The sequence below is a fragment of the Colossoma macropomum genome, unplaced genomic scaffold, assembly GCF_904425465.1.
Source record: "Colossoma macropomum unplaced genomic scaffold, Colossoma_macropomum, whole genome shotgun sequence".
Taxonomy (NCBI): Eukaryota; Metazoa; Chordata; class Actinopteri; order Characiformes; family Serrasalmidae; genus Colossoma; species Colossoma macropomum.
In genome coordinates this window covers 7,228,211-7,240,565 of record NW_023494786.1, presented here as the reverse complement: position 1 = coordinate 7,240,565, position 12,355 = coordinate 7,228,211, and the positions used below count along the sequence as shown (strand labels likewise).

Genomic DNA, 12,355 nt, shown 5'->3' with positions numbered 1-12,355 from the left:
AAAACAATGACAAATTTGTGTGACATTAATAAAGACCTGGAGGGGGCTGGTGAAAAGTTCTGGGGATGTATTTACAGAAAAGATTTCTGAGTGGAAAATTGTGTAAAGTCGATTTTTTGCATCACTGTCCTCAAATGCAAAGAATTATAATGAAAGAAAAGTTTATGAAACATTACCAGAGAGAAGATCAATAGATGCCTGATTGTCTCCTGAGGCTATGTGGGCATCTGGATCACTCATCTCCTGCACACCTGTGTTAACTACAGCTCCTTGTCCAGCAAACCTTGTTTTTTGGTGCAGCATAATATCATCTGGCTTCGGGGGTGACCGGCTTCTGATGGGAAAGTTTCTCCTTTCTTGAAAGTACAGGTGATCCTTCCCCCTAATGCAACAACCACAGAATACAATTAAAACACACACACTATGGCAGCTTTAGTTTCTTTTTTAACCTGATTTTACGTGAAATACAGCATTCTAGAGAACCTTGTGACTTCTTCACAGTGAGTGTGAAAATGTGAAACATGAAATGAGCAGATATCCTTTACCGATAAAATGACATTATATGCTGATGATTTTGGTGAAATGCTCAAATATCATTCAAGAAGAAAAGGAAAAAAAAAAGACAGACAAACCTTGGTGTGCTGTTGGAACTGCCTCCAACTGACTCTTTCCCACTTTTGCTTGGTCCGTAGTGGGACAATGGAGGTGCCTGCATGTTTTGGTCAGGTATTAGTCCAGGAGCAGACAATGCAGCGTCAAAGCTCATGTCTGTGGTTGGCACTGAGCTGCTGCTGTCATAAGTTTCTGTAAGTGGCTCTAAGGCCAGTGTGACCTGTAAAAAGAACACAAATTAAAACATTTTGCAAAAAAATGCATCTACCAAAAGCATTATCATCTGCAAAATGAATCTTGAGATGTTTAAAGCCCTTGTCATATATATATATATATATATATATATATATATATATATATATATATATATATATATATATATATATATATATAGGTGATGTCAGATCTGCCAAAGTACCAATCAGAGTAACAATATATACCTCAGCTACTCGCGATCTTCGCCCAAACCAAAACTCCCAGCAAGCAGCTTATTTCAGCTTTCCTAAACGTGTTAATGGTGCTTGTTTTGAAGGTTTATTACACCGTTCTTTGTAGTGTATCTAGACACTGCCTCCTACTTGTGCTAGACACCTGTTGCAGGTGAAGCAGTTAACTTCACTTCAGGCCTGCGATAGCTAGCAGTCCACCTTAACAGTAGAAATAAAATGATTCGTTAGCTTAGTATTACATTAGCTTACTCCCCCTCCCAACATCAAGGCTCACTGTGTTTCCTGCAGGCATGGCGCACAATAAGGCCTGCTAAAAATTTCTCCACCATGTCCGCAAATATGATCATTCTAACTCATAACGGGAGCTCGTGTGGCCTGTAATGTAATTAGATCTCTAAAATGACCATTTGTCTGCCAGGGGGCTTAAAAAGTGTAGATCTGAACCACACCAGGGTCATGGGTTATGTTGCCTGGGAGATGCCACTGCGAATCATTATGCGATCTGACACGCCCACATAGTCCCAAGCAGGCACTTTGGAATTCCTAGAGCATTTATCTACATTAAATTGGCTAAATTTATATATTTCTCTAATGCCAGTTAACGCTTTTTCCACGGCATACCTTTACTACAGGGAGATTCACTCGAAGAGGCCCTGAATATTCTGTAATAACTCTCTCTAGGACGAAGCAATCTGAACGAAACAACGTGCAATGTGCTCCTCAGTATATGGAGCTTTGAACAAGCCGGGATGCCCCTGCGTTGGAGCGATGAGGTAGGCGCCGGACAGTCATCACAATTTAAGTTATAAGTTTGCTACTTAGTGGTGGGCTACATAGCCCCGTACCCCATCATGTGTCTGGCAGAAAACTGAGATCACTTCCAGCATCGCATGTAATGCAATCAATTACACATACGTCAAGGTATGTAGCGTATTTTTTTGGTTCAGACTGCTTCATCCTAACGGGAATTACAACAGAATATTCAGGGCCTCTTTCGAGTGAATATCCCTGTATTAAAACAACAATTTAAACATTTGAAACTATGTTGACAGAGGCTTTAATTTGACTTGTGCAAAACAAAAATGAAGGCAAAATAATCAGATATTAGTGATTAGAAAATTTAATTTGTCTCACTCACCTGAAGCTCCCCAAGTTTTTCAGATGTTGGTGAAACAAGGGTAAAAAACCCATGGATGGAATGTGAAAGTGACAATCTGGCAATCCCAGCTATCTGAACTCGTGCTATAGGTAAGTGATCAGGCTTTGTAAGAACATCCAACACCAAGGAGCCCATATCTGTGAACAGACAGACCTACATGTTTTTAAAGATGCACAAGAAACACTAAATTATTTTAAAAGTATTATTGGACCTGTAATCTTTGACATCTCAATATAACTTTACTATTTGATTTTTGCTATTTTAATTTTAAACATCTGCATTGTCATATATTAATGTGCAATATTTGGACTGTAATATATTAATTTGTATTTTTTATTCATTATACATATTTGAATTAAAATATGTTAATTTGTATTATCTGATTTGTAATTTTCAAACTGTAATAATTACTTTGTAATATTTGATTCCCAATATTTGATACTGAAGGGCAAAATCTGCAATCTCAATATGATCTGTGTTGTAACAATTATGTTGCAATTATGTAGAAATGGTGTCTGATTTCACTACCTGTCAGATATGAAGTGAACTGCTTGGGTCCACATCGGACTGGAAAGCGGCTTGTGGACTTAACATCCTTCTGTCGAGTGAGGGACCCGTCTCTGGGACAGAACAGAGTTCCGCCGGTCGATTCACCCCACCATCGCAAGCGGACCAGGGTCAGCGGGGGAGGCTTGCTTATTGTCCACAGCACTCTGCTTACTGTGACCCTTAAGAAGCATCGCACCTGACCCTCCACAAGAGGAGGAATGCTCGTGGAAGGGGAAACATCACTGATGACTGAAAAACAAAGTGTTAGAATTTTAATTAAGAAGCAAAGCAACGACCAGACTAAAGCTTACATTTTAAAAAAGTTGGACACAGATTTTTACATGTTGAACAACAGAAGTGTTACTTTTCAGTTTAGCCTGCTGCTGTAATACTTGGGAGTGTTTCTGCTTCCTTACCACACTGGAACTGGCACTTTTTATCTAACCTGTCAATCTGACACATCTGCATTCAACCAAAACAGATGTATCAAGCGATAAAAGTAGGGATGTAAAAAAATACAACACGTATTGCATCGTATAGTATTGTTGACTCGTGACTTTTGTCAGCTTGTGTTTACCATATTAGCTTGTGCTACAGCAATAGACTGGGACACTATAAACCATTTTTTTAAATACTGTCATTTTATAATGCTGAATGCTCTAATAAATTGAAAATCTACTTATTTTTTCTGTATCAAAAAATTTACCAAATTGAGAAAACAAATTCTCTGAATCATTACACCCCTAAATAAAAGCACAACTGTTCTACTCATTCTGCACATATTTTGCACTCACAGACTTCATACTCTTCCAGTCTTGATTTCCGGAAGATAAAAACACAGCTAAAAACACAGCTTAATCAGATTTTGTTAAACATTTGTGAAGCTGGGGACAAAAAGAAAAATGTGAGGAAAATAAACGCACGCAGGGGAAAATAACATTACATATACAGCTCAATGTTTTGCCTAAAAAACACTTTTACTAGCTGTTTCTCAGTGTTTAGAGTTTCTGAAACAATTTTGGTGAAATATCTGCTTCTAAAGGAAGATATAGTTCAGGAACCTTCCAATGCTTCCATAGAGCATAGAACAAAACATCAAAACTGCTTTTAGAAAGTGTAATATGTCAATAATACCATGGCACAGTATTTTGCAACAGTTGTGCTATTATTTCCATCTTATGGCAGACCCCAGAGGGAACTGAACACATGTAATCTCACAATTCACCTTGCACTATATAATGCTGAAAATATTCTTTCATTTTTAATGTACTAACATGAGAATGCCTGTGGTTGTACTGCAATACTTTGATACTGAAACTGGATGCAGATCTACGCTCAATGGATGCTGTATCTTTCTTTAAAAGCACACACTTCTGAAAAAAAATGAGGGCAAAAGGTTTGAAGAAAACCCTGGACCGCTCCTTTCAGCTAGTAATCCTGATCAAAACTGCTAACTGTTACTTCACATAATTTCACGCACAGCAAATGAGAACTACACAGAACGAGCGATTAATCTAGCAGAGTTTCACAGACAGTCAGGCAAACTTGTTAAAACAATGTCTCTATTAACAACTGTAATACGTTTTTCACTGTAATGGACTCAGTATCTGGAGGATGGCCGGTGTACCAACAATTTGTCCTACCCATCAAGCGGTCCTACCGAGCATAGGCATGTCTCTCACATAAGTGCTTCATCCCAATTATTTGGGAAGACTGCAGTTATTTAAGATGACTGCAGTTATTTAAGATGACTGTTATCATTTTTCACATTTGTTAGATTCCACAGTCATATTAGGCCACAACAAACAAAATGTGAATGGGTGGTATTGGGTTGAGGGGAATAAATGTAAATAAAAGAAAGCAGTAAATGAATTCATTGAGACAGTATGGAGATTATGTAAACAAAAAAGGATGTAACTCTGTAATTCTGATTTTTTAGCATGTGTGTCGGCAGAATGAGTGTTTTTGCATATATTTTCACTCTCATGAAGAAGAACTTGCAGCTTTACATATTATTCCGTGTAACTGTGGACGTTTGTGTGTGTTTTGAATCGACAATACAACCAGTGTTATCTAATAAGTAAACATAGCTAGCAGGTAAGTTAAGGTGGCTAATCAGCCAATTTGGCCATTTTAGGTTTGCATTTTCATAATTGTAGACAATGACTAAGAAAAGACAATTAAACTCAAGTCAACCAAAAAACCATGATGCTGACAACCCTACACATTTCATTACGTTACTATCGCGTAGTCACTTGTGCTTTAATGTTAATTCAGCCTTACCTCAAGTCTGTCGTACAGACTAAGCTTAGCATTAACGTTAACAGCTACTTACTTCCGATAAAGTGATTTAGGCTATCAAATGATCCTGTGTAGAGTTTTATGTAGAGCGCTAGCTGCCTATAAATCCGCGCTGTGTTCGGACTTTTCCACACGGTACCTTTAGCACAGGTCGTCAGAACAGCGGCTGTCGGATTAACGAACTGTCAACAAAGCGCAGCGGCTCCTTCAGCGCCCAGGACTCCACACAACACCGAGCTCATCACCAAAACTCACCTTTCTTTCTGCTACTTCCAAACTTGGTAGACTTCGTCCTTTTGTTCTTCATCCCTGACACCCAGAAAAGCTGATTTGTGCAGGTCGCTGATCAGGTTATCATCTCTGTTTCACAGCTCTGTGTGTCCAGAGCGCAGCTCAGCAACCAAACCACAACAACCGCCTCTTCACTCGGTCCGCTTCTTCTGTGGATTCGGGCGAAGCGCTCCATCACTCACGATCGCCACCTACAGGAAGGACGCGCTATCAGCCAGGTTTCCGTCCAGCTGTCGAGTTAAATTTAAGCGAAAAACTGAACTGTTGGAAAAATAACAACACACGGCTCAGTTTCAGTCGGCTTTGAATAAGAGAGCAAAACTCTGTACGACTCGAGTTCTGAGAAATGGTGAGCGACTTCTCACTGCTGTTCACTGTTATTTAGTTTTTTTTATGGCTGTACTTTACATCGTAGGAGCGTGGTTTGTTGTAGTGGAGGGTAAAGGTACGTAAACACCATTTACATATCTTTCAAAATATGAAAAGGCATTCATATCTTTTTAGAGTTCACTAATGTTTGTTTGTTTATTTATTTATATTTTATTTATTTATACATTTTAAGTTACTAAACTGTAAAAAATCAAGTCAGGCCAACTTGAAATTTTAGGTCAACCTTGCAAAGCTTTTTCTACAATTTTTCTTAACATAGTTTACTTCTCAAAAAAAAACCATACATTTTTTTAGTACTGTATCTTAGGGTTCGTGAACAAAACAGTTGAAGTTGAGCTTACTAAAAAAACAGTGCATGTGGTTGTGAATTTTATGGTGGAAAATTTTGTGTCATAAAGTGTGGATCAGGGGCGTAGCCAAGGGCAAGGCTGGGCTTACGCAGATTAATCACAGGCCTACGCAATCAAACAGGGAATTATGGCCAATCAAAATCATTTCTCTCTAAGCCACACTCCACCGAATCTGCCATCCAAGCACCACTGAGCAACTGTTGCTATCTGCCGTTGCCTTAAGCCTTCAGTTTGGTATCAGTGCCATCATAGCCATAACTAGCATAAGAAGGTTTTTTTTGTTTGTTTGAGATTCAATTGTGGAAACAAAGACGAGACTACACAATCAGCAGTGATCTCTGAACAGCTGTGGTTTGGCCATAGACTGAACTGCTGTGCTATGTTTATCTCTGTACGAGATGCTATGCTAATGTTATACAGAGTGAACTTGACTTCTTGAGATGTTCAGGTAGGCAGCACACATACTGTAGGCTAACATGCAAGATGGCTATGATACAAATTTGAGAATTTATGAGAGTAATTAACAGATTATGTCTGTAAAATGAAAACCCCATGATTATTTTTTTTATTCGGACAACGCTTAGCATTGGCTAAATCAGCATGCTTTAGTGTAGTTTCAATAGCTGCTCAGTTTAGGCTAATTTGACATGCTCCTTAACTGGCCACATTAGTGATCAAATGAGAAATCAATGGATAAAAGTTGTTGTATTGTGCTACCACCACATTATGTGTTACAAGGAGCGTAAGAAAGTTTACTGTTATCTAGCAATGTCGTGACCTGACGACACTGTGGTACATAGCATGCTTGGAAATTGTATCTACCAAGGTGGCCTACCTGCTTTTTCACAGGCCAGAAATTGATTTCTGCCTATGCCACTGGTGTGGTTGTTCCAATAGTTTTTTACAGCAAAAAAGTATCTGCCTCAGTGTACACACTTTGGGAATTCTGGTAATTTTCTTCAATACTTACTGTTTCCATAAAGTAAGTTTTGTTCAATTTGCTAAAATATGCACAAAATACATGAACGGAAACATAGGTCATCTCTGCATAGACATATCTGACCTGCACTTTCAACCTTACTGCTGAGCATGCGCACATTACATTTGAATACAAAGCAGTGGAACTCATTTTATTTATCAGTTTTATCAGTTATCAGCATTATTTCTTATTTCTGTTTTCTTTCATGTAATCTAGAAGTTTGTTGCTATGGCCTAGAACAGGGCTGCCCAAAGTGTGGTCCACAAAAACATTTGATTTGTCCCACCAGTAGGATACCCTAAACATATTTTTACACTACAAAGATTTTTACACTATATATAATTTTTTATATACATGTTGTATAATATATATATAGTATGTTTTATATTATATATCACTTATACTGAAATTAGTATTTGTGAGGTAATTTGGTAACAATTATTTAGTATTATAAAAATGTTATAAAATACTACTAAACTATAAATACTACTAAAAAAACTACATGCCTTCTTAATTTGTAAATTGCTTTGTGTTTTTGGCCCTCAGCTGTCACAAACATTGCACTTTGGCCCCCCCAAAACAAAAGGTTTGGGCACCCCTGATGTAAAGGTTTGAAATTAACCACTTGAAAGCCCTTTTGTGTATTTGTGTAGGTGTGTGTGTGTAGGTGTGTGTGTGTGTATGTGTGTGTGTGTAGGTGTGTGTGTGTGTGTGTGTGTGTGTTTGCATTCACTGTGCTTAACAAGTAAACATTTAGAAAGACCAACATTTTAAGGAAAATGTCTGACCTTATATATGGAGATTTTCTCCTTACAAAAAATACAATTTTAAAATTAACACTTGCAAATGGAAACGGAGAAGTAATAACATACTTTTCAAGGCATTTATTCATATTTTAGTAGTTTAGTAAAAATTTTGTTACAGGGGTAACTAACAAAAATTCAAGGCATATAATGATCATAACAAATAACAGATACACACAACACAGTCAAGTAAAAATGTATGCATACGACTGAAGTGATTTAATGTATCATCTTAGAATTTGTCCTAAATTTAAGCTACTGAAGTAGGTTTAAGTAACAATGTAACTGAACTAATGTTCTGTCGATGCGTAACCATTTTAGTGACGTGTATAGTCAAACTGCAAGACTGAAATAAGCAAATTAATGGCTGTAATATAAGTAAACCATGTTATGCAAGATGATGTTTGAGGCAGTAGCCAGGAAAATGCATCTCATTCGCTTTCTTTAACAAATATTAGGAGCATTAATGTCTGTAATGAACTATGTTACAGTACAGCAATCCTGCAATACCTGGTAGTGAAGTAGTCCACCCCAGATCACTGGTGTCCAGCTAACTTGCAGAAGCATGCAGTACCTGCAGTACCTTGGCAGTACTTTAACGTGAGGGATCATGGTTCAGGTAATCCCTCCCTTATATCAACATATCACACTTTAACTCTCATAAAACACACAGTAAGCTTTCATCTATTGTCACAGGAGCTCCAGTACCAAAAGAGAAGATGGACTACACAGAAGAACATCTGGATATGACCTTTAAGCTCTTTGCAGAGACATTTCTACACGATAAGCACATTTTCATCAATAGGAAGATATCAGTGGCTGATCTGGTAGCTCTTCTGAAGATGCAGGTAAAAGATACAACCTTTAAGTTTTTACTAAAAGTCATCAATCAATCTTTGGAAGATTAGAAAATACAAAAGTGTGTTGATCTTTAAAAATCAGGTAATAGATATTAAAAACAGCTACACACCTGAAAATGCATATATCCACTGTTAGGGAAATAAATAATAAGTTTAAAACAACCAGAGTGGTAGTGAACCTGTCTGGAAGAGGATGCAATTGTATTTTGCCTTCACGCACAGTAAGGAGGATGTTTATAGAGACAAACAGCCTTCAAGGATCAGAGTTGGAGATTTGCAGGAGTTTCATTTTAGGGTCACCAAGTCTTCAAAACTACAATTACACACCACCTCCATGCCAACCAACTATATGGAAATGTGTGCCAAAAGAAAGCCTTTTCATTCATCTTAACAAAAATGCAAGTGCTTGGAGTTTATTAGACATTCTGGAACTTCTATGGGTGAAATGGGAGAAAAGAAATTAAAATGTCCCCACTGTTATGGTGGAGGATCTGAAGTGTTTTGGGGCTGCTTTTCCACTAAAAGCCCTAAAAACCTTGGTAGGCATCATGGACTCCAGGAAGCCCCTGGAGATTTTAATTGGAAATCTGGCTGCCTCTTCCAAAAAGGTAAAAATGGGTTGTGAATGGATCTTCTATCAATACAATGATCCAAAACATATGTCAAATCCACACAAAAATGCTTCAGTGACCACAGAATGAAGCTTTTGACATGACCTAACCCCCACTGAAAATCTGAGCTGAAAAGGAAAGTCCAAAAGAAAGAACTCTGGAGGTTCTGGAGAAATTCCATGTTAAAAGGAGGTCTCAGATTCCTTGCTCTGTACACAAACAAACTAAAAAGACAAAAAAACTCAAGATAGACTTGGTTGTTAACAGCCCTTACCTCAGATTCCCTTCTTTAAAGCGCTGTCCATAAAATTTAGTTTGGTTCTAACTCACTTACAGTAAGCAAGCCTTAGGTATTACTAACACTATGTACCTGCTTCTGCCTCCCAGAGTCTGAAGGTGGTACAGTAATGGAAAGTAGAACATTATGTGGATGATAATGGCCCAATCCCATTTCTTATTTTCACCCTATCCCTTGTTTTCCAGTGTCACCTTGAAAAACTGAGTTACAACAGGTAGTCATTGAAATCTTCCTCTACGAAATGGGACCCTCAAATAAAAAAGAACTTTACTTCATTAACAGGTCACTAGCGGTTCTCTGTAGGCGACCCTGCCAGTCTGCAGTGATAGCAGAGGAGGGTAAAGTTCAGGAACCTCACTGCTGGGCTTTAGTTAAATTTAGGGAATCATATGCCTTCAAAAAAGGGGGGGGGGTGCAACAATTATTTATTATCGCCTAATTCTTCAGTGAAGCTGAAGTCAGCTATTCGCCAGCATCTTGTTCGAATTGAGCTAGCTAGCCAGCGAGACATCAGCATACTACTAGCAATTTTTTATGCATGTTATGAAGAAAAGGACCATATTACAATAAAACAACATTAAACTAAAATAATACGGTGGTTATCATAATTTTTTACAGAGAAAATTCTCACATTTGTGGGTTTCTTTGGTCGCATGTGCAGCCATCTTGCTGTTTTTTCTTTTTTTCTCACAACACTTTTAAAGCGTTCGGAGTGTGCTGCTGAAAAACTTCTGTTTGGATGGCCACGTAGCCCTAACACTTTGCCCTACCCCTCTACCTCAACTAAAATTGGGACACCCTAGCCCTAGGCATGAGTGCGCAAAACAAAGAGGGATAAGAGCTAAATGGTAGGGGCAAGTGAAATGGGATTGGGCCAATGTAGCTCCAGTTTTGGCTGTTAGGTACATAAGGTCTGTCCATACCATTTTCCCAAATTCTTTGTTTATAAATGAGTTTATGTAGCTTATCAATGAAATATGAAGAAAATATATGAAGATTTTGGCATGTATTTGTGAAGGCGGTTTTTACTTTCATTGTATGTTTGCACCATTAGCCTGGCAGCTCCAGTTCTAAACTAAAGAGGCAAAACTTAGACACCAATCACGTCTTGGTTTATCGACTGCGTTTGGGGTAAGTACACATTAAAATAAATTTGATTTTTCACCAAATTATTCCTTTTAAGGATTTTTATGGTAAAAGGAAAAGGTCCACTTTGACAAAGACAAGTTTGCTAGTTAGCCCATTATGTTTAGTTTCACAGAAAAAAAACCTGCACATCTCTCACTAAAGACAAATTGGAATTTCAACCCATCGACAAGACAGCAGGGTTGCTAGCTCTTGAGTCAAATGCCTCAAGCTACCTCTGTCTTCGTCATCTGCTTTGTTTCATTGATGGTTTCTTCTTGGGTTTTCCTACAACAGCACATACTCCAGAACTTCCTTCTCAGGTGCGTTTTGGAAGCGGTCAGGAGGGCAGCAGTCATGATGCAATAGAAAGAGAAGCCAAATATTATTAGGAGGTAACTAACATTTACCCCAATAAGCCTTAAGACAAAGAAGAGCGCCACAATGATCAGGGTGGTGAGATATACTCCTGCTAGAGACACGTTCAGCTTGCAGACAGACAGGTAAGAGTCTAAACTCTGCACTTGGGTCTGGTTCTTGCGAAGCGTCAACATGTGTTGACACAGATGGATCACCATTCTGATGGATGTTGGTAGCATGATCGCCAGAGGGAGAGGGCAGAGGAAAGACATGAAACTCACAGTATAGGCATCTGAATTAATCAGTGGAGAGAACATGGGCGCACTACATGTCAAATAGGATGCATTTGAGGTGTTCAAGGTGTTGTTGATACCAAGTGTCCCAGTTATGGCTCCTGGTTCAGCTTCAGGAATGTGGAGTGTGAAGAAAGGGAAAAACAGGACGAAAGAACCCACGCAGCTCAGCAGGAGCGCAGTGTTGGTGATGATGGAGATGTTCCTCTTTAGTGCTCTGAGACACTCGGCGGAAAAGTTCACAACTTTCACACAGTAGAACACACTCAGCCATGCAATGGACCAGAAGCTCATACAACTACTGCTCATCCACAGAAACAATAATGTAAGATATTGAGGTTGAACCACCGTAGTGCAAATAAACAGTGGATTTAGGCTAATAAAAACCACCATGAAGAAACAGGACAGTACCAGAGTATTGTTGTTGATGGAGATGGAAATTATGATGAGGCTCATGGTTTGAACACTCTTGGTCTTCAGCTGCTTTTGGATGGTCATAAAGAGGTTAAACGAGTTCCACACTACACCGATACACACCATTACACTTACAGCCATTATCGCACAGATGAGTACACCAGAGGCCATTATGTCCCTCCACTGAGTTTAACCAAGTACACATAGGAGCCGCATTGTCTTATAGAGAGATGAATGGATGCCACATGCAAAGTGAGGCATTACCTGAGTCACATTAGTGGTTGATTTAGATGAGGGAATTCTGTGCATGGAGTTAAATATATGAAAACACAAATCAGTGGTTGCAAAATTTCAGTCTAACAAGTCACGCTAGCATATGGCCTTGATCAACTTTCCAGCCTTCTAGATAAACATTCAGAACAAAAATCATTACATTTTGCAGTATACTTCTAAATATGTTGATATTTTTTATTCAACAACCTATAAAGCTTGATTCCTACATCTCCCAAAA

General features: G+C 38.5%; 2 protein-coding genes across 3 annotated transcripts in view; both read right to left on the bottom strand.

Moving 5' to 3' along the window:
- Positions 1–5,493, bottom strand: part of c2cd3 (C2 domain containing 3 centriole elongation regulator) — a 32,501-nt gene extending 27,008 nt beyond the window's left edge. For both annotated transcript variants that reach the window (XM_036559144.1, XM_036559152.1), the window contains exons 1-5: positions 5,326–5,493; positions 2,749–3,018; positions 2,200–2,357; positions 633–832; positions 177–382 (exon numbers count right to left, since the gene is read on the bottom strand). In XM_036559144.1, coding sequence (XP_036415037.1) covers positions 177–382; positions 633–832; positions 2,200–2,357; positions 2,749–3,018; positions 5,326–5,377 — 886 coding nt within the window. In that variant the 5' untranslated portion in view covers positions 5,378–5,493. The remainder of the gene's footprint in view (positions 1–176; positions 383–632; positions 833–2,199; positions 2,358–2,748; positions 3,019–5,325) is intronic.
- A 5,511-nt stretch (positions 5,494–11,004) lies between these two features.
- LOC118797464 (taste receptor type 2 member 40-like) lies at positions 11,005–11,985 on the bottom strand. Its single transcript, XM_036556838.1, has one exon. It carries the CDS (start codon positions 11,983–11,985, stop codon positions 11,005–11,007), a length of 981 nt encoding a protein of 326 aa, XP_036412731.1.
- Between the last annotated feature and the right edge of the window lie 370 nt (positions 11,986–12,355).

Excerpts from the sequence above, each read along its gene's own strand:
- LOC118797464 (XM_036556838.1), bottom strand. The coding sequence starts at position 11,985 with ATGGCTGTAAGTGTAATGGTGTGTATCGGTGTAGTGTGGAACTCGTTT.